This window comes from Procambarus clarkii, chromosome 32 (assembly GCF_040958095.1).
Source record: "Procambarus clarkii isolate CNS0578487 chromosome 32, FALCON_Pclarkii_2.0, whole genome shotgun sequence".
NCBI classification, from domain to species: domain Eukaryota; kingdom Metazoa; phylum Arthropoda; class Malacostraca; order Decapoda; family Cambaridae; genus Procambarus; species Procambarus clarkii.
In genome coordinates, this window is record NC_091181.1 from 13396447 (window position 1) to 13424440 (window position 27994).

Genomic DNA, 27994 nt, shown 5'->3' on the forward strand with positions numbered 1-27994 from the left:
TTTCAAAGGTGAAGATGTCCTCATTTCTCGCATTCCTGTCATTCTAACAGATATTCCATTTCAATTTAAGAGATTGTAATTTCCAATTCGATTGGTGTTTGCAATCACCATCAACAAAGCTCATGGCCAATCTATAGAATTGTGCAGTTTATATCTAGACACGGATTGCTTCTCACATGGACAATTATATGTTGCGTATTCTAGAGTCGGCAAACCAGACAATTTCTATATCTCTGTTACGGACCCGGATTCAGCGTCCGAGCCTGGAGCAGTGACAAACACGCCATCTGTGGGTCAGCTCCCGAAACCCCCGCCAAACGAACGACGACACCTAGTGAGGACAGCGTGTACTGGCCTCGAGGACCAGTTTCCAGTCTGGTTCAGCGCTCAACACCGCCGCTCCTGACCTCAGGTGAGGTGGTGCTCCGACGACAGCGCCATCTATGGAGTGGATATGTCGGGCGTTTGTATCTGAGCCTGTGAGTGTGGTGTATTAGTGTCCCGGTTATTAATGACGTGTCTGCTTACAGAGCCGACCTGGGACCATTGTGTTGAAGGTGGAGTCAGTCTACCCGAGGCAGCCAGTCTCCATACAGTGAAGTTTGCTGCAGCTGTCGTGACGTCGTCCCCCCGGAAGAACACTGTGGTGTGTTAAGCCTGCCAGTGGAGTGGCAGTGGAAGGATTTACCCGGGATCGACGGTTGGAGACGATAATCCACTGGGGTATTGAGGACAGGAGGGTGATTGGTGATATCATACGAGACTCCTGTCTAGGGCGTACCCCTTTTATCGTTCGTGGAGTGGCCGTGCCAGCCTTGGTGGCTCAGTACCTGCCAGCAGACCTGCTGGACGTGTGGTTGACGGCCTCCACGACGGTGCCCCCAGTGGACCTGTGTTGTGGCTGACCTGTGGCCAGGGTAGACTCGGCGTTCTCAGAGGACACGTCTTGAGGCCACGAAGAAAGCACCGCGGACTCAGCACCTAGCTTCGAGGATCCATAGTCTCCAGCAGAAGACTACAGTGTTGATCCCCTTTGTAAAGTGTTAATACCCCTCCCCCTTGTGTACTCTTTTATTATATATATTAAAAGGTGAAGGTGAACATTATATTATATTAAGTTCTTAACTTTCTTTCCCTACTCCCTTTTAAGTTACTTGCGTCACGGATCGCATCCCTTGAAAGCCTCTACTGGCTCGGGGTCGGATATATATCTTCCTCTAACGACATCAGAGTAAGAACCCCGTTGCGTCCCGAGAGGGCCGTAACAATCTCCAGACAATGGCACAACAAAAAATATTGTATACCCACAAGCATTATGAAATTAAACATATTAGAAACGTGCGCTTTCTCTTTTCTTTCTTTCCCATTTAACCAGACTGAGCCACAGCAACGCATGGCGGGTACAGCTAGTATATATAAAAATGGAAATGTTCGTTTGTTCAAAATCGCTAATCTCCGAAAATTTTTCACCGATTGCTTTGAAATTTTCACACAATGTTCTATTCGGATCCGAGCAGGTTTTTATGTACATACTATATAGATGTCATGTATGTGACGATAAAAAAAACATGCTTTTTTGAAAAACTGTTTTTTCATGTGTTTTTCATGTGAGGGGAAATCTTTGAAACCTCTTTACCGATTGCTTTGAAATTTTGACCCAACGTTGCATTTGAATAGGCACGTCTTTTTTATATATCTACTATATACATGCCTCACCTGTGACAGGAAAAGACATTATTTTTTTTAAACAGCGCATCTGTTGGACGTAAGAGCAACACACACTGTAATCTCCGAAAGTTCTTCAGCGATTGCTTTGAAATTTTGACACAACCTTGCATTTGAATAGGCGCGTCTTTTTATATACCTACTGTATAAACAGTAGGTACATAAAAGCAGGTGGCAGGTATATTACCTGCCACCCCTATGACGGGTAAAAACATGCGTTTTTGAAAAACAGCGCCATCTGTTGCACATAATAGCAACATGCACGCTATACTAAATATGTCACGAATTCCATTTCGTTGTTGCCGATTACAGTGATAAATTTTATTTTCATAGATTTTGATTTATTTTATTTTCTATTGAATTATTTTGTGTGGCATTGTGTTGGAATTGAGCTGTGTTGTTTACATGCCGTTCATTTTATAAGTATAATTATCGATGTCACACCTGTGACTTGTAAAACTATGCTTTTCTTCAAAAACAGCGCCACCTGTTGCATGTAAAAGCAACACACATGCCATACTAAATATGTTACAATACCATTTCAATGTTCCTGATTGCATTGGTAAATTTAATTTTCATAGATTTTGATTTATTTTCATTTTGATTTAATTATGTTGTGTGAATTGCGTTGGAATTCAGCTGTATTGTTTACCATACCATTCATTTCGTGTGTATAGTTTATTTTTAAAAAATTTCATATTTTCATTTCAATTTTTAACTGTTTTTCTTATATTTCAGTGATGGGAGCATCAGATCACTTGATGTTCCCAATATTCTGATGGGAACATCAGACCATTTGGGAATGCATCGGACGAGGGAGTGGGGAATGGTGGGGATGACAAGGGGACGGAAGTGAGAGATGGTGGGGAAGACGAGGGGACAAGGGGGGGGGGATAATGGGGTATGTGGACAAGGGGGGGGGGGTAATGGGGTATGTGGACAAGGGGACGGTGGAGTTTGATATGGTATAGACGAGGGGAGGGGGGAATGGAGAATGGTGGGGAGGACAACGGAGTGGGGCATGGTGGGAAGGAAGAGGGGATGGTGGAGTAGGGAATGGTGGGGGAGGCTGAGGAGATGGGTGAGGGGGAAACGGGGGAGGACAGGGGGGGACAGGGAAGGTTGCTGTGGCTCAGCAACGCACGTGCGTTGCTCCCCAACAGCGACCGTGGCCGGGTACTGCTAGTCTATATAAATAAAAATGGAAGTGTTCGTTTGTGCATAACCATAATCTCCAAAAGTTCTTCACCGATTGTTTTGAAATTTTCACACAACGTTCCATTCGCATCCATATAAATGCCAGGTTTTTATGTACATATTATATAGATGTCACGTCTGTGGCGGTAAAAAAAAAAAAACGTGTTTTTTCTAAAAAAAAAATACTGTTTTTCATGTGAGGGAAATCTTCGAAACCTCTTTTCTGATTGCTTTGAAATTTTGACACAACGTTGCATTCGAATGGGCGCGTCTTATTATATATCTACTATACACATGCCTCACCTGTGAAAGGAAAAAACATTTTTTTTTTTAAACAGCGCCATCTGTTGGACATAAGAGCAACACACGCTGTAATCTCTGAAAGTTCTTTACTGATTGCTTTGAAATTTTGACACAACGCTGCATTCGAATAAGCGCGTCTTTTTATATACCTACTGTATAAATGCCACCCCTCTGACAGGTAAAAACATGCGTTTTTGAAAAACAGCGCCATCTGTTGCACATAATAGCAACATGCACGCTAAACTAAATATGTTACGAATTCAATTTTATTCTTGCCGATTGCATTGCTAAATTTGATTTTCATTGATTTCAATTAATTTGATTTTTTATTGAATTATTTTGTGTAACATTGTGTTGGAATTGAGCTGTGTTGCTTACCATACCGTGCATTTTGTAAGTATAAGTATGGACGCCACACCTGTGACAGATAAAACTATGCTTCTCTTGAAAAAACAGTGACATCTGTTGCATGTAAGAGCAACACACATGCTATACTAAATATGTTACAATTTCATTTGAATGTTTTAGATTGCATTGATAAATTGAATTTTCATAGATTTTGATTTATTTTCATTTTGATTTAATTTTTTTGTGTGACATTGCATTGGAATTGAGCTGTGATTTTACCATAACATTCATTTCGTGAGTATAATTTATTTGCTTATTTTTTCATATTTTCATTTCATTTTTTAACTATTTCTTATATTTCAGTGATGGGAACAACAGATCACTTGATGTTCCCAATTTTATGATGGGAACATCAGACCATTTGGGAAGGCATTGGACGAGGGAGTGGGGAATGGTGAGGATGATGAGTGGCCGGAAGTGAGAGATGGTGGGGAGGATGTGGGGACAAGGGAGGAGGTAATAATGGAGAAGGACGAGGGGACAGGGGAGTTTGGGATGGTGGGGACGAGGGGATGGGGGAATGATGAATGGCGGGGAGGACAAAGGGACAGGGGAGTGGGGCATGGTGGGAAGGAAGAGGGAATGGTGGAGTGGGGAATGGGTGGGAGGCTGAGGAGACGGGTGAGGGGGGGGGGAAGGGTGGGGAGGACTGGGGGACAGGGAAGGTTGCTGTGGCTCAGCAATGCACATGCGTTGCTGAGCCATTAGCCTTTTTTCTCAATGGAAACAGGTAAAATTCAAATTAGAGCTGTCATGGTTCTAAAAGCATGATTTGGGGGGAAACAATTGCCATTTTTCATACTTCTTAGTTGCAAACAATTAGTACACTTACTACCCAGGAACAAAAATTGTGTTACATTGTGTAAATGATGTATATGGTGATATTTAACCTGTCACTGCACTATATATGATATTCATATAAATTAGGTCGTTTAAAAAAATCTATATTCGTTTTTTTATCTTGCATTTCTTTAATTAATTACATATATTGGAAAAGTTTTCAAGTCACATACAATATTCTCAGTACATAATGTTACTAGTCTATTAATATATAAAGTCTGTCAATGTGTAACATTCTTTAATGCCACATGTTCAGAGTGTGAGTGTGTCTGTCTTTACTTTTTACTCTTCCTGCAAAATCGAGCAGTTAGCTCATGTACCCCACCTCTCAAACCTATCTCTTCTTTCCTCTAATATGTCTATTATAAATATATTTCTCTCTAACAAACACACACACACACACACACACACACACACACACACACACACACACACACACACACACACACAGGGGCCGGTGGCTGAGTGGACAGCACGATGGGCACGTAATCCTGTGGTCCGGGGTTCAATTCCCGGCTCCAGCGGAAACAAAATTGGGCAGAGTTTCTTTCACCCTGATGCCACAGATTTATTCCCAAAAATGCCCCAAAAATTCTAATGAAATTCAACATTTCAATAAAAAATTTTACACAGCAGACGGCCAAGTACTTCTACAGCCTTCCTCAGCAACCATGGTGAGTTTAGGTCTCTCCTCAATGATCTTTTCACATCTAGTTCTCTATGATTTTTCGTGCTCCTCTACTATGACTACAATGCCATCCAGTATTTCCTCTGGCCTCTCATCTTGTAACCTTGGTCTCCACGCTGGTTCTGACGTTAAGACCACTAGAAATCTTTTTGTGTTTCTCACATACATTCTTATTATTCTCTGTGAGACATGACAAGATCCCTTGTCTCCGTAATTTGAGTTCATGGTCTCTCACTGTTTTTTTTTTTCTAGCACTCATTTTGAGAAAAATTGAGTTTTCCTAGAACCCATTTTGAGAAAAGTTACGTGTTTATTTATAAATTATTCGAGAAATGGGTAAAATTCAATTATTAGTCGATTTCGTTTCCCCGAATCTAAGGCTATAGAATCTGCAGAGGTTATGAAGACTCACCTTAGCCACAGTTCTGAGGGTTGATGCTCCGTCCGTGAAGAACATGACGGAACAGCGAGGCTCAGACACAGTTGTCAACACCGCCTCCACACAACCGCTCAATAGTGTTATTCTTCTGTCTACAGTGTCTGAAATATTTGTTGGTAATGCAACTTCATGAGTATCTGGTCTACATAGTGTTTTTATTTGTTCAACTTTTTATTAACATGTTTAGCAAATTACACATTTATAAATTCTCACACCGGCTTATTCATACAAATTTAAATAAAACAAGAGCCTAGAAATGTATTCATGAAAATGTAAATTCCTAAGAATATGAGCATTTTTAATGATAAAAATTCACATACTGTTGAAAGTAAGCAGATCCACGGCTGATAGGAGAGAAGTGGCAACCAGTAACAACTCAAGATATAGCACTGCAATCATTATGATGTTATGAGGATATTTGATGTCACTTAGAGACAGCACATTAGTTGGGCCTTGTTTCTGCTTCTCTCTCTTATCTAAAAGTAAAAAAAATAAAGCATTGTTCAATGTCGCACATTATTTTTAATAGGGGAGCTCTCTCAGGTAATTGTCGGCCATGCTACGCATTACCTAATGGCACAGTATTTTTATCCCCCTTTTTCTACAGGAGTCTATTCAACTAACACAAAAGGTGCATTATTCTATTTATTACCTAATTCTATACTGTCTAATTATGATACTAGATTGTTTTCTATGCTAGTGTATTTAGGTATATTCTGGTCCTTTATGATATTAACAAAGTAGAAGAAAGTTGTTTCATACAGTACACAAAATGTTTTTTTCAGTTTTCTTTTTCACAATTTTTTCTGAATTATCATGTTTGACGTAATCAGTAAGAAATATTTAGAACAGACTCAAAACGCTATTTTATGATCGCCGTCTAATAACAGTTCTTTCTGGCGACAAGAATTATTTTTTCCTCCCTAGAAGGATCGCACACGGCCCAAGCTGTAATTTAAGTTAAATAGGAACGAGTCTTGTACACAATTTTGCATGATACTTGGATGTAAATGAGTGAATTGTGGCAGATTGCAAAACAAAATGGTACCCAAGCGGGTGGTGACACGTCCGGGAACTTTTAGAGTGCAGCGACACATGTCTAGAGCTCACGCAATGAGAGAGGTCAGTGGCGCTGACTCAGGGGCTCAGCCAATCAGCGACGAGCTTTCCGTGACTTCATCGGTGGGCACTGAGCCCAACCCAGAAAGAGGAGCCCGGCTCACTATTCTTCTCGGATGTGGACAGGGAGGTTATAACCTCGGGCGCTCTCGCAAGGATTGGCAGATTTGGATTCTAAGTGGCGAGTTGAGCCCAGAATAGAGACAACAGCACTCCAACCACATTGAGGCACCAATAGGACCTTTGAGGATAAGGTCATACGAGTATCGTCGACGGAAGAACCTGCTGAGAGTAGAAGAGACTGGATAGTATACCATATTCGGAGGAGGGAGTTGCAAGTACATTCATCTGGACCTTGGTAGGTCAACGCGAATGGACTGACCATCAAAGCCTAGTGACAGTTTGTTACGAGTCCTTCTGTAACTTAGTTCTTTTAAACTATGATTCTAAGTTCAGAGATCCCTAAACTTGGTGGAACTGTAGTGCAATGTTTAAGGTAAGAAATTAAATTACACTTACTATTAACTGTTCTTATTATCTACAGCTACCATTATACACAAGATCCTAAAGAGGTTGTCCACTACATCACTAGCCCTCATGCTAACTAGCTTCAAAGATGACGGACACTTATGTACACTCCGACGAGGTCATCAGCGCAACACTAGCCCTCAAACTAACTGCAGTTATGGTGAGGTCTTCAAGCGCCCCACTAGCCCACTCGCTAGTACGCTGAAATCGTGAAGTCTTTCAGCGCTCTATTAACCCTCTGGTTAGCATACCCAAACGGTGAAGTCCTCAGTACTCCACTAGCTCTCTGGCTAGTACACTCCAACAGTGAAGTCATCTGTGCTCCACTAGCTCTCTGGCTAGTACACTCCAACAGTGAAGTCATCTGTGCTCCACTAGCTCTCTGGCTAGTACACTCCAACAGTGAAGTCATCTGTGCTCCACTAGCTCTCTGGCTAGTACACTCCAACAGTGAAGTCATCTGCTCCACTAGTCCTCTGGCTAGTACACTCCAACAGTGAAGTCATCTGTGCTCCACTAGTCCTCTGGCTAGTACACTCCAACAGTGAAGTCATCTGCGCTCCACTAGTCCTCTGGCTAGTACACTCCAACAGTGAAGTCATCTGTGCTCCACTAGTCCTCTGGCTAGTACGTCTCAAGGTCTACCAAAGTACTTCTCCACTCTCTCTTCTCCACTGCCGTCTTTCGCCAGTCACCAGGGGTCAGATTCACGAATCAGTTACACAAACACTTACGAACCTATCCATCTTTTCTCAATCTTTGGCTGCTTTGTTTTCAATTATTAAACAACTAGCTGTACCCAGCCATGTGTTGCTGAGCCACAGCAACCTTTCCCTGTCCCCCAGCCCGCTCCCATCCCCTCGTCCTTCCAACCATTCCCCACGTCCCCTCGTCCTCCCCACCATTCTCTTCCCTCCCCCGTCCCTTTGTCCTCCCCACCATCCCCCACTCCAGCATCCCCTCGTCCTCCTAACATTCCTCACGCCACCGTCGCCTCGTCCTCCCCAACATCTCTCACTCCCTCATCCCTACGTCCTCCCAACCATTCCTCACTTCCCCCGTCCCCTCGTCCTCCCAACCATTCCCCTCTTCCTCGTCCTTCCCACCATCTCCCACTCCTCTACTCCTTCGTCCTCCCTCCCATTACCCCCCCTCCCCCATCCCCTCGTCCTCCCCACCATCCCCTATACCCCTGTCCCCTTGTCCTCCCCACCATTCTCTATTCCCCTGTCCTTCGTTCCCACCATCCCCTACTCCCTCATCCCCTCGTCCTCTCCACCATTACCCGCTCCTCTGTCCCCTCCCCCTCCTCACCATTCCCCACTCCCTCATTCGATGCATTCCGAAATGATCTGATGTTCCCATCTGAAAATTGGGAACATCAAATGATCTGATGTTCCCATCACTGAAATATAAGGAAAGCAGTTAAAAAAAACGAAATTAAAAACAATTAAAAAATATAAAAATAAACTATACTCATGAAATGAACAGTATGGTAAACAACACAGCTCAATTCCAATGCATTGTCACACAAAATAATTAAATCAAAATGAAAATAAATCGAAATCTATGAAAATTCAATTTATAGATTCAATCAGAAACATTGAAATGGAATTGTAACATATCTAGTATAGTGTGTGTTGCTCTTATGTGCAACAGATGGCACTGTTTTTAAAAAAAAAGCATGTTTTTAGCTGTCACTGGTGTAGTATCTATATAGTGCTATGTCATCTATAGCGTGTATATAAAAACACGTGCATATTCGAATGGAACGTTGTGTCAAAATTTCAAAGCAATCAGCGAAGAACTTTCCAAGAATACAGGTCGTGATGCTCTTACGTCCAACAGATGGCAATGTTTTTCAAAAACGTATGTTTTTTCCTGTCACAGGTGAGGCATGTATATAGTAGGCATATAAAAACATGCGTCTATTTGAATGCAACGTTGTGTCAAAATTTCAAAGCAATCAGTAAAGAGATTTCGAAGATTCCCCTCACATGAAAAACACAGTTTTTCGAAAAAATAAGACATGATTTTCCCGTCACAGACGTGACATTAATATAGTATGTATATAAAAACCTGCTCGGATGCGAATGGAACGGTCTGTGACAATTTCAAAGCACTGAATCAAGAACTTTCGGAGATTAGCGATTTTTAACAAACGAACATTTTCATTTTTATTTATATAGATTATTAATTATTTATAATTATTAAATGAGCTCCGAAGCACCAGGAGCTGACAATAACAACAGATTTCCAATCAGAAAACTGACTAATAAATATAATTCAAGCCTTCAAAGATGGAGAAAATATATACACGTTCATAAGCACTTGTCTAACTGCGTCGTGAATCTAGCCCCAGAACCTCATCACCTCCCAGAACAGTGGACTAGAAGATGAGAAACTGATATTAATGGGAGGGTCAACTGTTCGGAACCTGGATCATAGATGGGGCCGAGGTTCGTCCCACAGTCCAACCTGTGAGTGTTGGAAGTAGTAATGACTTAGTGTGAATGAGTTCTCAAGGAGTAGCCAATAGAGGCTATTGAGGACACACCCGAGATTACGGTAAGCAAGAGCTTCTTTTGATTTTCGCCTTTGAAGAGGCAAGTGGAACGTCGACTGTGACACAAGTGATGGAGTGTTCTATTTAACTGTGCCAACCAAGAGGCTGGGGGTAATCGGTTTTTTGATGCTGAACCAATCTATAGTAACCACTGAGGTGAGCAAATGTAGCAGAAATTAATATCTCTGGTTACCCTATTAAGATAGTGAATATAGTGAACAGCTATGAAGGCACCCTGTATTGAAACCCGACCCAACTAGTGAAATCGGCCATCGGAATATATTCTTCAATAACTGAATCAGTGCACTGGGCACTGACATAAGGCTGCCGGGACAATGTACAAAACAAGGAACGACGAGAGTCAAGGGAAATATAGTGTCGACACCAATGGTGGACCTCCCACTGAACATGTCCTCCTGGTGTGTCGAGAGGATCAGCGCCACCTCTGTGTTACCCAAGGAAGGAAGAAGAAGAAGGACGAGGATACGTGTGATGCAGGGTAGCAGCCAAGGATGTGGTGATGGAACTTCAGTGAGCTGCCGACTCATAGAAGCTACAAGCTACTGGAGATCTCATCACATCATAACTAAGTAATCTCCCCTTTCCTTCCCTCTTGTTGAACAGGCGTTCACAGGGAAACCTGTAGAAGTTTATTATTATATATGTATTCACTCATGTGGTACGATACATTGAGACTATACATATTGTGACGATAATCTCCTTCAAGAGATTGAGCCTGCTCTTCCCACCAAATACGTCGCTACAAATCTATACAAAACTAATATGGAAGAAATATTCAACAACGACAACAACATCTCCAAGGTTTGCCAGAGAGCAAAACGTATGCAGCCAGGAACACCTGCTCCACCTCGAACCACCAAACTACCTGTCTTGTCGCCTGCTCCTCGCTGATTGGCTGCGAGTCCAGCTGTAACTGCACTCCACCCACCATACTACTTGATGTCTGGGGCCGCCACGACCTCAGTCTTCAGAATATCCCGTGCTTTCAACAAGTTAACACGTCTCGTTGGTAGACTAAGCCCCAGGCTTACGTGTACTAAGAGAGGTGATAGCTTGAAGCCAATATTCCGGCACCTATTTACTTTGTTTATCATACACTTGTTCTTTGCTCACTTGTCTTAACGTAACTTTTCATTTTGCCATTTGATTATTCTTATTACTTTGATTGATTGATTTTATTATACGAATTTGTATGTCCATTTTATTCATGTTTTGCTTTCTTTAATGTAATTAAAATGTCATTGTTAAAATTTACTTGTGTTTTGTGTGTCTTCTCCTTACCTTACCACAGACGAAGTTCCAGAATTTCTATTTTTTTTTCTATATGTGACGAGGCCATACCCCTAGCTTTTGAACAGCCGAACACCAACGCGTTACCGTCACATATTATATGGGGGCCTGTCCTAGGAGCTTCACTCAGGTACTGGTGCCAAGTGGTAATTAATGGTAAGTGTATTTAACTTTGTTAACGTAGCTTTTACTATTTTTCATATTCAATTTCATTTTTTATATGGTGCGGTGTATTGTGCATTACGAGAGTAGCATATGGTGAAGGTGAGACAACTTTGGATTACGTGGTGACTGTAGGCCTCAGTCATACTCTTAATTGGTCATCTCTCCCTCCGTGTTATTACTCGTGTTTACCATCTTTGTCCCTTGGATATTTCTCATTTTTGACAGATCATCATATTGGTACCCTGGTACTGTGGTCTGCCCCGGGTCAAGTGTACCCAATCTTCTGCAGTCTGACTGTAGGAGGACAAAGAGGGCCATAGTTCCTCTAGCTCGAACTTTAGTTGCTGAATTGGGACCTCAGCAGCAGTTCTCGTCACCAGTTGACACCTCGCACCCCTACACGTCAGTCAGAGATGATGATACATACAACGGTAGGGAATTAGCTTACTTTTTCAGAGCACAAAAGTTCGCTAATTCTGTAAGTATCATATTAAATTACAGTAGGAAAAACTTGCTTTATGTCCTATAGAGACTCGGCAAGGTATGCCTACATCCTTGGACTACCAATTTTACTTTTGAGGCAATTAACTGTTTCATTTGTTTTCGGAACTCTGTTTCATTTGTTAGTAGGATTTTCTTGCCCTTATACTCTTACATGAGTACCGGGTACAAGATTTCCTGCGCCTTTGATTTAAATTAATCATTTAACATCTTGTACTTAACTTTAATTGTTAAAGATCCCACAGGATAGGTACCAGTTGCCACGTTGTCCTGTTTCTGACATTCACTATAACTATATATTCGTGTAAATTTATTTGCTAATTTCACCATGTTTCGTCTCCAAGCTTTCCGTGCAAATCCAGCAGGTGAAATAGGGACTTTAAGTCGTGCCAAGAGGACTGAATTACAAACTCTTGCACATGAGTATCAACTAGAAGTTCCCTACCAAGCCAACAAACATGACCTACACAACCTGTTGCTGGATTACTATTTAGAGCAAGGTACGATAGACTCTGAAACTCATGAAACTTACTATACTGCAGATAAAACTGATTTGGCAACGATGAAACTCAAACTAGAGCTGGCCAAGATTGAACGCGAGCAGCAAAGGGAAGCCCTCGAACAACAAGAACGAGCAGCTGCCATACGAAGGGAAGAACACGAACGCGAAGCTGCTTTGAGGAGGGAAGAACAAGAACGAGAAATCACCCTCAGGGAACGTGAAACTGCCTTGAGGAAGGAAGAACAAGAACGAGAAATCACCCTCAGGGAACGTGAAACTGCCTTGAGGAAGGAAGAACACGAACGAGAAATCGCCCTCAAGGAACGTGAACTCGCCCTCCAGGAACGTGAGGTTGCAATGCTCCAGGAGCGGGAACGAGTACAGCTTGAAACAAAACGACGCGAGTTGGAGATGCAACGTGAACATGACAAGCAACAAGCGACTCTGGCTCTAGAGTGTCGTCAACGAGAATACACGTTGGAAACTTCACACCTCGCTCAACGCCAGCAAGCTACTGCCAATCTTCCTGTCAGTTTTAATATATCACATGCAAGTAAGTTAATGCCATCCTTTGTAGAAGCAGAAGTTGATGTGTTTTTTACCACCTTTGAAACCCTTGCTAATCAACTCAGTTGGCCTGTCGACCAATGGGCCACACTTCTCAGAGTCCATCTTACAGGTAGAGCTGCAGTCACACTCAGTACTTTGGCGTCTGAGAATGACTACCACACTCTGAAACAAGCAGTGTTGGACGCCTACCTCCTTTCCACAGAAAGTTATCGAAGGAAATTCCGTGACCACCTGAAGGCAAGTACCACTACCTTCCTCGAGTTTGCTAACACAAAACGGAGATATTTCATGAAATGGCTGGAAGCAGCACATGTCTCTACTTTTACAGAACTCGTCAACCTGATGCTTGTTGAAGAATTCCTGAGGCGTGTGCCGCCTCCTGTCCGTCTCTACTTAGCAGATAAAGAAGAAACCGACTACCTAAAGTGTGCTAAGTCGGCTGACACTTACAGCCTCATCCACCGGCTGACACCCGAACCATCCTCCAGTAAGAAGTCGTGGTACAGTTACGAGAAAGTGAGCACCGATCAAGCTGGCTCGCAATTGTACTGCAAGTATTGTAGACTCTATGGACATACCATAGACAAGTGTGGTAAGTCTCAATACAAGGGAACCACTGACCCACAGAAACCCAAACCAACTCCTCCTAAGTCCGGTAAGCCTGTGATGAATGTTGGTGTTAATGTTAATGATCATTCTCTTTTCAGTAACCACCTGTATACTGGAACTGTCTCTGCCAACGGCTCAAATCCGGAGGGACGTTTCAAATTGAAGATCTTGAGGGACACAGCGGCTCTACAATCGATCATCTTGAAGTCGGCTGTGCCCAACATCGCCTACACCGGAGAAACTGTCTTCATCACTGACCTCACTGCTACCACTCCATACCCTCTCGCCAGAGTCCACCTGGATTGTCCCTACGTGAACGGAGAAGTCCAAGTCGCCGTCAGGGAAAAGCCTTTTCCCATGCCTGGAGTGCAACTTCTCCTAGGCAACGACTTGGCAGAAGACCTGCAACCGACCAACCTGATCGTCATGGACAAACCCCAGGTGTGTAACTCTGTGCCAAGTAACCCTATTCTAGCGTATGTTCCAGCAGAGGTACAAGAGAGTGAAGTTTCTCCACCAGTTCTCGTGACCACCCGTGCACAAGCCGCACGTCCACAGCCAGCTGACTCTACTGCTACCGCTGTCCCTCAAGACCCTCAGAAACTACCCCCGAATCTGACCAAGTTGGAGTTCCGTAAGTTGCAGAGGGAAGATCTTACTTTAACACCATTGTTTTTCCAGGCTGAGACTCAACCCGACAGTATTCCTGGGTTCTTCCTAGAGAACGACTTGCTCTACCGCAGATATAGACCCAGTAAACTGAAGGAGGAGGACGATTGGGCCAACATCGAACAACTTGTGATTCCTACCAGCCTGCGGCCCACTATTCTACACCTGGCCCACGGAGCACTCTCCCACTACGGCTTCAACAAGACTTACCATGGAATTCGTCAAGACTACTACTGGCCAGGTATGGTAAATAGCGTCAAACAGTACGTAAAACAGTGTCATACATGTCAGAAGGCAGGCAAACCGAACATCTCCATTCCCAGAGCGCCACTGATTCCCATACAGGTGCCTGCGGAACCTTTCCACAGACTCATAATAGACTGTGTTGGTCCTTTACCTCGGACCAGTTCAGGTAACGCCTATATCTTAACCATCCTGTGTCCTACCACCAGATTTCCCATAGCAGTTCCAGTGAAGAACATCACGGCTGCTACGGTTGTAAAACATCTATTGAAGATCTTCACTCAATACGGATTTCCCAGGGAGATTCAGAGCGACTGTGGTACCAACTTCACCAGTGATCTCTTCAAAAGGACACTGGAGGAGTTCAACATCAAACAGGTATTGTCCAGCCCCTATCATCCTGCTAAACAGGGTTCTCTTGAACGTAGTCATCAGACTATTAAAGCACTCTTGAAAAAGTTTTGTAGTGAAACCTCTAAGGATTGGGATAAGCAAATCGACCTTATAATGTGTATTTACAGAAGTCTTCCCAATGAGTCCCTAGGAGTATCTCCTTATAAGATGCTCTACGGCCGTAAGTGCCGTACTCCCCTTAAGGCTTTCAAAGACTCTCTCCGAGATGCCACCTTCAGTGAGCATCAGAATGTGCCCCAGTTTCTTCAAAACCTTCAACACATTCTAGAGAGAGTCCACCGCTTTGCCCATGATAATCTATTGAAAGCCCAGGAGAGGATGAAGACTCATTATTTCCAGACCAGCAAAGTACGAAAATTTAAGCTGGGAGACTTCGTCCTAGCATACTTCCCTATCCCAGGTTCACCTTTACAAAACAGGTTTTCAGGACCCTACCGCGTCAAAGAGTGCAGAAGCAACAACAACTACGTTATAGAAACTCCAGATAGGCGGCGGAAGACCCAGCTGTGCCACGTCAACCTCCTGAAGCAATATAATGGTACTCCTTCCACTGTCCTGATTAACTGTTCTACCTTCACAGAACCCTACATCCACAGTGAGACCTTCCCAGCTTCTCCTCCCGAAAGCACTGACAAGGAGTCAGCGCTTTCTAATTCCGAAATCCTTAATGATCTTCCCAAATACTTTCAGGATAATAATAGTGCTCCTTTGCCATATTCTAATTCCACTCTCACCTCGTCTGATAAGCCCTTCATCCTCCATGTCGACGCCAGTGGTACCGACGTTGGTGTCGTGATGCAGCAACGAGGCGAGGAGAATACACCTGTCGGCGACTACTGCTACAAGGAACTACGGAACAATTGGCAAGGAGCTACTCTTCATCATCCTGAAGCTCCAGCACTTCACTCCACACCTGAAAAGTGCTTGGTCCATCATCAACACGGACCACACCTCCCTACACTTCCTGCAGCACGCCCACTTCTCATCTCAACGTCTTCTACTATGGGCTTGATAACTGCAGAAATTCAACCTGGAGACACACTATACCAAGATTCCGACAACATCTTAGCCAATGATCTCTCCAGAGTTTATGAAGTAGAAGCGACTCCATCTATTACTCCACCACATAACGACGTACTTCTTCCAGAACCGCAGGCTTCGGGGGAGAGTTGTGACGATAATCTCCTTCAAGAGATTGAGCCTGCTCTTCCCTCCAAATACGTCGCTACAAATCTATACAAAACTAATATGGAAGAAATATTCAACAACGACAACAACATCTCCAAGGTTTGCCAGAGAGCAAAACGTATGCAGCCAGGAACACCTGCTCCACCTCGAACCACCAAACTACCTGTCTTGTCGCCTGCGAGTCCAGCTGTAACTGCACTCCACCCACCATACTACTTGATGTCTGGGGCCGCCACGACCTCAGTCTTCAGAATATCCCGTGCTTTCGACAAGTTAACACGTCTCGTTGGTAGACTAAGCCCCAGGCTTACGTGTACTAAGAGAGGTGATAGCTTGAAGCCAATATTCCGGCACCTATTTACTTTGTTTATCATACACTGGTTATTTGCTCACTTGTCTTAACGTAACTTTTCATTTTGCCATTTGATTATTCTTATTACTTTGATTGATTGATTTTATTATACGAATTTGTATGTCCATTTTATTCATGTTTTGCTTTCTTTAACGTAATTAAAATTTCATTGTTAAAATTTACTTGTGTTTTGTGTGTCTTCTCCTTACCTTACCACAGACGAAGTTCCAGAACTTCTATTTTTTTTTCTATATGTGACGAGGCCATACCCCTAGCTTTTGAACAGCCGAACACCAACGCGTTACCGTCACAATATGAATCTAGTAACGTTAGTAATAATGGAAGTCGAGAGTGACCGTAGATTGCAGACATGATAGAGTCTGCTTGAAAGATGAATGAAAGATTTATCCAAAACAAATCATTATTTATTTTTATATAATTCTTAGGTCAGTAAATGTTATTTTTAGTTTTAAAAGCTGTTTTTATATGTATCTTCATTACGGTTATACCACGTCATATTGTAACATGGGAGCGGGGGTAATGTCTCTTTCTATTCTACTCTGCCCGTAGATATCGTAACTCCAAGACCCCAGAGCTCTAACTCTCTCAGCTCAGTCCACGCCTCGTGATCTTCGACGTTCGACTGCCTAGTGTTACGGACCCGAGTCCAGCGTTGCACGGAGCAGTGACGACAACGCCATCTGTAAGTCAGCTCCCGAAACCCCCTCCGAATGGACGACGCCATCTAGTGAGGACAGGATATACCGGCCACAGGTGCTGGATTCCCATCTTAATCAGCTCATAACACCACCACTGCTGACCTCTGGTGAGGTGGCGCTTAGACAGCAACGCCATCTATGGAGTGGATAGGTGGACGTTTGTGTCTAAGCCTGTAAGTGAGGTTCCCTAGCCCCAGTTCTAATGACGTGTCTGATTACAGAGTCGACCTGGGACTGCTGTATTGGACGATGGATCAGTCTACCCAAGGCAGCCAAGGTCTCTCCACAAGTTCGCTCTGAAGAAGCTGTGAGTCCTCCCCGGACAAACACTGTTCAGAGTGTTAGCCTGCCTGTGACGTGGCAGTGTCGAGGAATCGTCGTATCCGGGGCTGGCTGGTGGAAGAGACTAGCCACTGTGGTGTTTAGAGGGGAGAGTGATCAGCGGGATCACACGAGGCTCCTGCCTAGGGCTCGCAACCCTAGTATCGGTCGTGGAGTGGCCTACACAGCGGAGCTGATTGGAACCTGCCAGCTACTGGCTGGATTGTGGTTGAAGGCATCCACGACGGAGCACCCAGTGGGACTGTGAGTTGGCTGGCCTGTGGCCAGGGTAGATTCGCCGAGAGAATCAAAGAGGATTCATCATGGGCCGAAGAAGAGAACCAGGGCTACTCATCGTGAGCACCGTGGAGCATCCTGTGTCTTCAGAGGAAGACAACTCTGTATATTATCGTGTAGTTATAAACCCCGTGTGATTGTTATATATTTATTTATATGGTGGTGGTGAGAATATATACATAAATCAGAGCATTTGTATCCCTCCCCCTTTAATTTAACTTGCATTACGGAACACATCCCGTGAAAGCCTCTACTAGCTTGGGGCCGGATTCCCAAATTCTAATAACACCAGAAAAGAACCCGGTTACGCCCCAGTAGGGCCGTAACCCCTAGATACTACAAACACGAGACATTGCAATAGGCTTTTCTAGCAAAACTCAAGAATCTTTACTTGCTGCCACCACCAAGCCAAAGACGAAACCAGATTAATTAATCGGGGTTTGGGCCAATTAATTAAATATTAAACCCTTGGGGTGAGTATCCCCAATTTCGTGGCAAGGGAGGTATGAGTTTACGTTAAGTGTGCAATTAAACAAAATAAGGGAATGTCTTTGATATTAGGAGAGACTATGTTGGAATTGGGTACTACAGATGTTGGGTGTAGCATGTTTGGAGCAGATGCTCTTTTGTTTATGATCTTGTAAACAGTAAGTTATGTACCTTATAATTGTTTTTTGTTGTTTGTTTTTGACAATAAACCATGTGGACGAAGATTGTTTCTCTAATGCCTTCAAACGTAACAGACTAGGCTGGCTTATAATCTGAATATCGACTTAGCCCAATAAAGCAGACTCGTGGAGACAAATGGCAAAGACAATCACATGTAATATCATTCGTGGAAATACTAAAAAAATACCAACAATTACTAAAACAAAGTTTATTAAAGTAAAACTATCGAAGTTGTAAATAAATAAGAACACTTCCTAAGCTGAACACTTCCTAAACTTAAATATTCCCTAAGAGGCAGACATGAACTATTAAAGTATATCAAACTTTACCGTAAAATAATCTAAGTCAGCTGCTGGTGTTCAGGTCTTCATGGGGTTGAGATGTTGACCCAAGCTCGCTCCACGCCTCACTGACCTAGCCTAGCCTATCCTCTCTCCAGCCGAGAGGTTGTCCTAGGCTAAGTTGCCAAATTCATCTTCGAAGATGATTACTAACTTAAACCCTGTACTCGTCACTGAAGGTGACTTAATCATCATTCCAAACAATTGAGGAATATCTAGATACTTGAGCAGCTAAATTATAAGGTGCAATACTGAATGATAACTTGGATTTCTCTACAGTACTGAATTAACAGAAAGATTGAGTCTTGGAGAAGAAGGGTTGAAGGTGGGTGGTGAGGCCTGACTCTCACTGGTGACCTGACTAACGGCCGGTGGTGCCGGCTTTACACGAGTCATCTGCACTCGAACGAAAGGGTGGATTTTGATTCTTTATTCATAAATGACGTTATCTTACTGTATGTACTTGACGAAAGAGGTTATTAATTAGTTACTTTGATACATGAATTTCTCCAAAGTTAGGGTAGTGTTCTGAGCACTACTCTTTTTCTGGTTGCCCTCAATGGTCTTCTTTCCTCTCTTCCTTCAGGTGTCTTCTCCGCTCTCTATGTCGATGATCTTACCCTTTGCTGTCAGGGTGATGATTCGCCTCTCCTTCAGCGCCGGCTTCAACCTGCAATTGATGCCGTGTCGTTTTGGCGACCGATCATGGCTTCAAGTTCTCTACTTCTAAGACTTGTGCCATGAATTTTACACGGAAACGGGTCGTTCTTCGTCCCTCTTTGTCACTTTATGGTCATCCCCTTGAGTACAAAGATTCCGCGAAGCTTTTGGAGTTATTCCTTGACACTCGTTTGTCTTGGTCTCCCCATATCTCTTACCTCCATGTTGAGTGCTCTAAGGCCCTTACCCTCCTTCGGATCTTGTCCCATACTTCTTGTGGGGGGCTGACAGGCGCACTCTCCTTGCTTTACATTCCTCTCTCGTCCTGTCTAAGCTCGATTATGGTTGCCCTGCTTACTCGTCTGCTTCTCCTTCTACTCTTCGCCGTCTTGATGCTTTGCACCATACTGGGTTGCGCCTCAGTTCTGGTGCCTTTCGTTCGTCTCCCGTCGTTAGCTTGTATGTTGACACTGGCTTCCTGTCTCTCCAAGACCGCCGTGATCGCTACTGTCTTCGCTATCTTGCGCGGTCCTTACAACTTCCTCTCGCCTCTGTCGTGCTTTAACTTTTACCCCTCCTGCGGTTCCTGTTCCTCTTCACCACCTCCCTCTTTCTGTCCGGTTATCTCGCCTACAGGACTCTCTTTCCGCTCGTATTTCTAATGTTTCTCCTCGTGTTGTTCCTTCTTTGCCCCCGTGGAGGGGCTCCCTCTTCCGCGGTTTTGTACATCCTTGACCCGTATCATTAAAGCTTTTACCCCTCCTACGGTTCTAAAACGCCTTTTCCTTGAGCACTTTTCTTCTCACTCCCGCTCCGTTTCTGTCTTCACCGATGGGTCTAAGTCTGCGGACGGTGTTGGCTACTCTGTTGTTTTTCCTGATCGCACTTATATGTGTCACTTATCTCCGGAGACTAGCATCTTTACAGCGGAGCTTTATGCTATTCTCTATGCTCTTCGTCTCCTGCTTTCTCGTTGTCAGTCTTCCTTTGTAGTTGTTGTTGACTCTCGTAGTCCCCTCATGGCTCTCGGGTCCTTTAATCCGGTTCATCCAGTAGTTGTCGAGATCCAGCATTGACTGTTTCTTGTTCACAGTAAATTTAAGTCGGTTGAGTTTTGTTGGGTTCCCAGCCATATTGGTGTGTCTTTAAATGAGCGTGCAGATGCTGCCGCCAAGGAAGCTGTCCGCTCTTGTCCCATCTCTCGTAAAGGTATTCCGTATTCCGACTTTTACCCGGTTATCCATTCCTCCGTCCTTACCCGTTGGCAGGCTTCTTGGTTGTCTGTTACTGGTAACAAACTACGTATTCTTAAATGTTGTGTTTCCTCGTGGCCGTCCTCCTTCCACCGTAAATGGCGGTGGGAAACAGCTCTGGCGAGGTTGCGTATTGGCCATACTCGCTTAACCCAGTGTCACTTGATGGAGCGCCGCCCTGCTCCTTATTGTCCTAGTTGCATTGTCCCTCTTACGGTTGTGCATGTCCTTCTTGAATGTCCTGACTTCCAGGACGAGCGTGTGTCTTGCTTTCCGACCGCCCCTCGCGGTCACCTGTCCCTCTATAGAATTCGTGGTGACTCGGATACTTTTGATATCGTTCGCCTTGTGCGTTTTTGTTCTCGTATTGGCATCCTTGGTGATATTTAGCGCCCTCTGATTATTTTGCGCATTTGATGGTGCTACATAGCCTTCCCGGTTTGGTGCCTTCTTTTGATAATTACTTACTTACTTCTCAAAAGTTATAATATAATTACAAGAAGAAGCTGGTGATCGTCGCTTACACACCACTGCTCTAATCCCTTGGGGTGACCCTACTCAACTTTCCAAGGCAGAACTACCATTCCACTGCATATTTTGTAACAAGGTCGTAAACCTCACTACCTTCAATACAGTCACCTATCTAAAACAGCTTCGACTGTTACAATATACAAGGTGTTTTTCAACACCTTCGTACAGTCTCTGTGGTGTAGTGGTAAGACACTCGCCTGGAGTTCTGCGAGCGCTTTGTCATGGGTTCGTATCCTGGCCGGGGTGGATTTATTGGGCGCAAATCCTTAACTGTAGCCTCTGTTTAACGCAACAGTAAAATGGGTACTTGGTTGTAACAACGATTCTTCGCGGCGGGGATCGTATTCTAGGGACTTGCCCAAAACGCTACGCATTCTAGTGGCTGTCCAAGAATGTAACAACTCTTGTATATATTAAAAAAAAAAAAAAAAAAAAAAAACTTGATAACGGACATAGTTTTCATCCGAAAATTTGGTAATACTGCACTTCCACATTTATTGGGTCCTTTCTTCTCCTCCGCCGATTTTAAATTGCGATATTTGTAAGATCGAAACTTTACGGATATTTTTCAGTGTAAATTATTTTTTTCTTTGTGCCATTAATGTCTAGGAGTTAATTGTCTATTGAAAGGAAAGAAACAAAAGACACTCGTTCTGGGCCCATATTGGAATTTTATTTTTTTTTATTCATTTTAGTCTTGAAATGGACTGCTAGCTTTTAATACAGGTTGCAAACAGGTAAGGATAAATTCGAAATGCAATGTGAACATTAGGAAAGCTGGTTATTAATCCTCAGTTGAAAAGTTGTTTCAGCATTCTAGCCATAATCTTCTCCTCCAAGCACATGTTTGAAAATAGCAAAAGACCATAGCAAAACATTTTTCAAATCACTGTAATATGTCTTCACTAGATCATTTTACCTTGGGACAGTGATCTGTCACTCGAAAAACAAATCCGTCACACAATGCTGAACATGCTTCATGGCATCCAGCCGTTTAAGCAACGGAACTGCTTACAATAGTATAAGATGTCTGTGGTCAAAGTCTGTTTCTTGCAGTCATGTTTGAGACGGTGTCGTCCCTGGCTCTTGCTTCAGAATTCTATTTCCCAGACGTTTTCGTTCAGTCTGCATCTCCTCTTTGTAGTCACTGTTACAGAAAGAATATCCTTGCTGCCAATTTTTCATAAACTTCCTTGTGGCTACCTTAATGACGTTCCGAGGATCAACGGCCCCGCGGCCCGGTCTTCGACCAAGATACACAACTTTTGAATTACAACATCTGAAATTTGTCACGAATCTGAAAAAATAAGCAGAACTCTGTTGTACATCTTTACACTTGTTCCCAATACAAATGCAGGTTTTTATAAGCTCTATTACAAATGTTAATTTCTTAAGCGAATCCCTCCACATAGTGCACATTAGTGCGGTCTCATATGCACTACAAATTTGCGTGTATATTCGTGAAAATGCTGTCAAATCTGGCACAGAGAATGACAAAGAGGTGTGTGAAGAACTCAGCAAGAGATTCCAGGTCATCAAAATAGAACGAGATGAAGTCCTTGAGCTAGGTGAGGTGGCAGTAAACCCAGATGCCGTGGAAGGGTTCGAAATTACCAAAGGCGAGGTAAAGAGGCATCTGTTGGTTCTGGACGTGAGAAAGTCTGTTGGTCCGGGCAGAATCTTCCCATGGGTACTGAAAGTGTGTGAAGAAATACTTTGCTTGCTACTCTCTGTGTAGCTCTCTCTCTCTCTCTCTCTCTCCATTAGGTCACTGGAGATAGGAGACCTACCAGATATATGGGAGACGGGTAACGCAGTCCCAATATACGAAAAGGGTGAACAACAAGAGGCACTGAACTACAGGCCAGTGTCCTTAACTTGTATATCATGCAAGGTGACGAAGAAGATCGTCAGAAAGAAACTAGTACCACATCTGGAGAGAAGGGGCTGGGCGCCTGACAGCTGGGTGGGAGCGCTTCGGATTCGTAGTCCTGAGGTTCCGGGTTCGATCCCTGGTGGAGGCAGAGACAAATGGGCAAAATGTTTCTTTCACCCTGATGCTCCTGTTACCTAGCAGTAAATAGGTACCTGGGAGTTAGACAGCTGCTACGGGCTGCTTCCTGGGGGTGGTTAACAAAAAGAAGGCCTGGTCGATGACCGGGCCGCGGGGACGCTAAGCCTCGAAATCATCTCAAGATAACCTCTCAAGATAAGGGACTTCGTGACCTTACCAACATGGGTTCATGGGTAATAAATCTTGCCTCACAGGCTTACTACAATTCTACGATCAGGCGACAAAGATTAAGCAAGAAAGAGAAGGGTGGGCAGACTGCATCTTTTTAGACTGTCGGAAAGCCTTTGACACAGTACCCCATAAGAGGCTGGTGCATAAGTTGGAGAAACAGGCAAGAGTATGTAGGTAAGGTAGGAAATCGTTAGTGTCCTCCAGTGGATAAGGGAGTATCTAAGCAATAGGAGGCAGAAAGTTACTGTGAGGGGTGAGACCTCATATTGGTGTGAAGTCACAAGCAGAGTCACCCAGGATTCTGTACTCGGACCTATCCTTTTTCTGATATTCTATAATGATTTTCCAGATGGGATTGACTCATTCCTCTCAATGCTTGCTGATGATGCTAGAGTTATGAGGATTAAGACAGAGGAATACAGTATGAGGCTTCAAGAAGACCTGGACCAAAAAGAAATGGTCCAACAAAAGGTTGTTAGAGTTTAACCCGAAAAATTTGTAATGTACTGAAGATAGGTGAAGGGAGCAGGATGCCAGATTCAAGATATCATTTGGGAGCTGAAATTCTTCTAGAATCAGAGAGAGAAAAAAACCTGGGAGTTGATATCATGCCAGACCTGTCCCCCGAAGCCCACATCAAGAGGATAACATCAGCGGCATATGTCAGGCTTACCAACATAAGAACGGCCTTTAGAAACTTTAGTAATGAATCAATCAGAACTATGTATGCCACATATGTCAGACCAATCCTGGAACCTGCAGCCCCAGAGCGGATTTCATATCTCCTCACATATAAAACAGAATTTGAGAAGACTCAAAGGTTTGCCGCCAAAATTGTGCTCGAACTGAGGGGCAGAGGAGCTATGAGGAGAGACTACGGGAATTAAGCCTCACGTCGCTGGAAGATAGGAGAGTTAGGGGGACATGATCACAACATCCAAGATTCTCAAAGAAATTGATAGAGTAGACAATGACATTTTATTTAACACAAGGGGCACACGCACTTGGGGACACAGCTGGAAACTGAGTGACCAAATGAACCATAAAGACATTAGATATAATTTGTTTAGTCTCAGAGTAGTTAATGAATGGAATGAATTAGGAAGTGATGTGGCGGAGGTAGACTCCATACACAGTTTTAAATGTAGATATGACAGACCGCAATAGGCTCAGAAACCTGTACACTTGTCGATTGACAGTTGGGAGGCGGGACCAAAGAGCCGAAGCTCAACCCCCGCAAGCACAGCTTGATGATTACATGATGAATAATGCTATAATGTCTGACCATGAAGGAAAATGAGACAGGAAAATTCTTTAAGTATTTTAATATTAATAAATACACCATCAGAAGGATGAATATTACAAGTCAGTGGTAACAAATTGACCAATTACAAATGAATCCAAATTGTCAAACTATTACTAATGCTAATATATTTGGCTTTGAAATTTGTATTAAAGCTAATTCAATAATGTTTCGGTTGAAAACGCCTTTACAATAAGGTATTGAAGATCTCTCCCAATCAATTTAGTGAGAATTTTCTGACATATGAATAAATAGAGCACTAGATAATTGGCATATTTTGGCCAGAATATTTCTGTTGCGAAATTTTAATTTTCAAACCTTTGGATGTTTGACCTATCAAAAATGTATTACAATCTTTACAATATATTTTGAAAATGAAGAGTTATCACAATGAGGGGGTGTTTCTGACTAATAATTTTCCAACAGCATTTGTATAAATAAACCATATATGTATTTCAAAAAGTTTCAAGGCCTTGACAATATTTTCGAACCATTAAAAATATGGTAGGCATAACCAATATTTGAGGCTTTTTTTCCCACTGCATATTTTGTCATAATATTTATGCTGAGCTTTGCTACAGCAAACATCTAAAATACTTCGTGAATAACAAAGCTAGAGACCGATAGATTCGATATTCTTCATCCAAGAATTATGGGCTAACAACGAGAAGAGCTCTTAGGTACATAGTGAGTAAAATTGATTGTTCTCATTGTATCTATTCGCATATGATGAGTCACAATAACGTGGCTAAAGATATGACTAAATCACACATAAGAAAGTGAAGAAACAACGGTGTTTTGGTCCTTTCTTGACCATTATCAAATAGTGTGTTAACGTTTGATAAAGTTAGCGATAAGGTATCTAGGGTTCGCGATGTAGATTCCAAATATACATATAATCATTTTTTTAAACAAAGCCTTGGAACGTAATATTGATACATACAAATTGATTAGCTTAAATAAAAATGATCTCAAATGAATATCAATGTCTGAAGAACCTTATAAGTAATGAGAAGGCTAGGTATAAAAGAATTAAGATTGTGGAAGTCAATCTAGAACAAGAATTTGTGAAATGCAAACGATGCGTCACAAAAACTTGGCTGAAGGTTTGATGACCAAACCACACATCAGAAAATGTAGAAACGACGACGTTTCAGTTTGTATTGTTCGAATTCATGAAACTTGTTCGAAATGTGAAATATAGGAACTAGAAAGGCAAAAAGTAACTATGAAGTTCGTCTATCAAGCAAACACAAATACTAAAGAGTATTTTTAGTTATAATGAAAAACATTAAGGAAACGACAGGTTCAATAAAAACTCAGAGTCAGGTCAGATAACTTCTAATGACAAAGATATGAGTAGTATTTCCAATAAATATTTTGTGTCTATTTTTAATAAAGAAGAATTCAACATTATGCCTTCAGCTGAACAAGTCAGTATTGGTGGAGATGAAAACAGGTTGACTAGTAGTTGTTACCTGGGAGGATGTTATTAAACATATAGTAAAACTCTAGCCAAACAAATCTCCAGGACAGGACGAAGCGTTGGCCTGCACGCTGAAAGAATTTAAAGAGGAGCTTTGTGAGCCATTGTTTAGCATATTTAATAAATAAACGGACCGGAAAACTGCTTGAATTGATAATTGCAAATGTCATTCGTCTTTATATTAAAAAACATTGAATAATGATTCACAACATGTTTTTACCAACGGGCTTCTATTCCAGCATAATTAAAGCCGTTAATAGTGAAAAAGTTTGTGACGTTGGGTACTTTTACTTATGGAAAGCTTTTGTTTCAATGCCACATGAAAGATTAAAAACATATATTGAAAAGATAGATATATCATTTTTCGCAACTATGATCATCTACAGCAAACCATAGTTGGGACAAATATTTCAATATTGATTTTAAAAAAGTGTGAAATAATCTATAAATATAATAATATTAGAACTAGAAGGGTAGTGGAAATGGTTCTAATAAATACTCTGAATACTTTCGCTGGTAACTAAAACAATACTTAGGAGGATATCTTTACAAGAAAAATTATTCCATGTCAATTAAAATTAGATCCGACAAAAGGATGATTGTAAGTATTCCCATTAGCCGTGGGTATTGAGGGAGACACGAGGGACAGCATCCACATGAACACCTCTTGTAATAACAACTACAGTTCCCAGACTATCAGGGAAACATACAGGACATCTGATCATAATTCCACAGAAGACACCACCTCTGGTACATCGACAGTCGGGAATAGAGGTGACCTGGTCAGGCGGTGAGGATAGGTAAGAGGACTGGACCCTGGATAGCAGCCTCATTAGACGTTCAGATTAAGTCTCGTCCTAGTCACACACTCAGACCTTGACAAAGCACTCAGGAGAGTGCGAAAGACTTGGTGTAAATCTGTCAACCTCTGTTTTAGTAGTACTCATAGTAACGATGAGGACCATTGTACATATACCGATGTACAATGTATGGAACGTTACAAAACCGACGTATTGTCTTGTTCAGTACGTTGACAGTGATGTGGTGGAGGCAGACTCTATAAACAGTTTCAAATGTAGATCTGATAGAGCCCAATGGGCTCCAGAATTTGTACACCAGTTGATTAACAGTTAAGAGCCGGGACCAAAGATCCAAAGCTCAACTGCCGTAAGCACAACTAGGTGAGTACAACGCAATTTGGAAGTAAAAATCAGAAATTTTGAATGTGGACACTCTGTACGTTGTTGTTGTATTGTCTGGGGCTCTGTACGTTGTTGTTGTATTGTCTGGGGCTCTGTACGTTGTTGTTGTATTGTCTGGGGCTCTGTACGTTGTTGTTGTATTGTCTGGGGCTCTGTACGTTGTTGTTGTATTGTCTGGGGCTCTGTACGTTGTTGTTGTATTGTCTGGGGCTCTGTACGTTGTTGTTGTATTGTCTGGGGCTCTGTACGTTATAGTTGTCTGGGGCTGCATACCTATTTTGGCCCTGTATGTTGTAGTCGTGTCTTGGTCTTTGTAATTATTTTGAACGTAAGGTTCCATAGGCGGAGAAAAGTATGTTGAACTTTTTTACAAAGATATATTTTATTTTTTCTTAAAATGTTAACTTGCAAAATGGCATCAGAGAATATTTTTATTTATTCAAAGTAATGTCTTATGCAATATCTCTAAGTGATTTTATTGACCACGACTTCGCATACACTTGACCCCAAATGTGCTCCAGGGTGCTTGAACGTCAGCGTTCGTGATATTTGAAAATTTCTCTGGACGTTCCCGATGTAGTGGTATAAGTATAAAAGATATTCTACTTGATTTTTCATGGAGTGACACAA

At 42.6% G+C, this 27994-nt stretch overlaps 1 protein-coding gene across 1 annotated transcript in view; it reads right to left on the bottom strand.

Annotated features, from left to right (window-relative positions):
• The window catches only part of LOC123759266 (probable glutamate receptor), a 223400-nt gene that overhangs the window by 183252 nt on the left and 12154 nt on the right, over positions 1 to 27994 (bottom strand). The window contains exons 2-3 of the mRNA XM_069334761.1: positions 5921 to 6076; positions 5574 to 5701 (exon numbers count right to left, since the gene is read on the bottom strand). Coding sequence (XP_069190862.1) covers positions 5574 to 5701; positions 5921 to 5999 — 207 coding nt within the window. The 5' untranslated portion in view covers positions 6000 to 6076. The remainder of the gene's footprint in view (positions 1 to 5573; positions 5702 to 5920; positions 6077 to 27994) is intronic.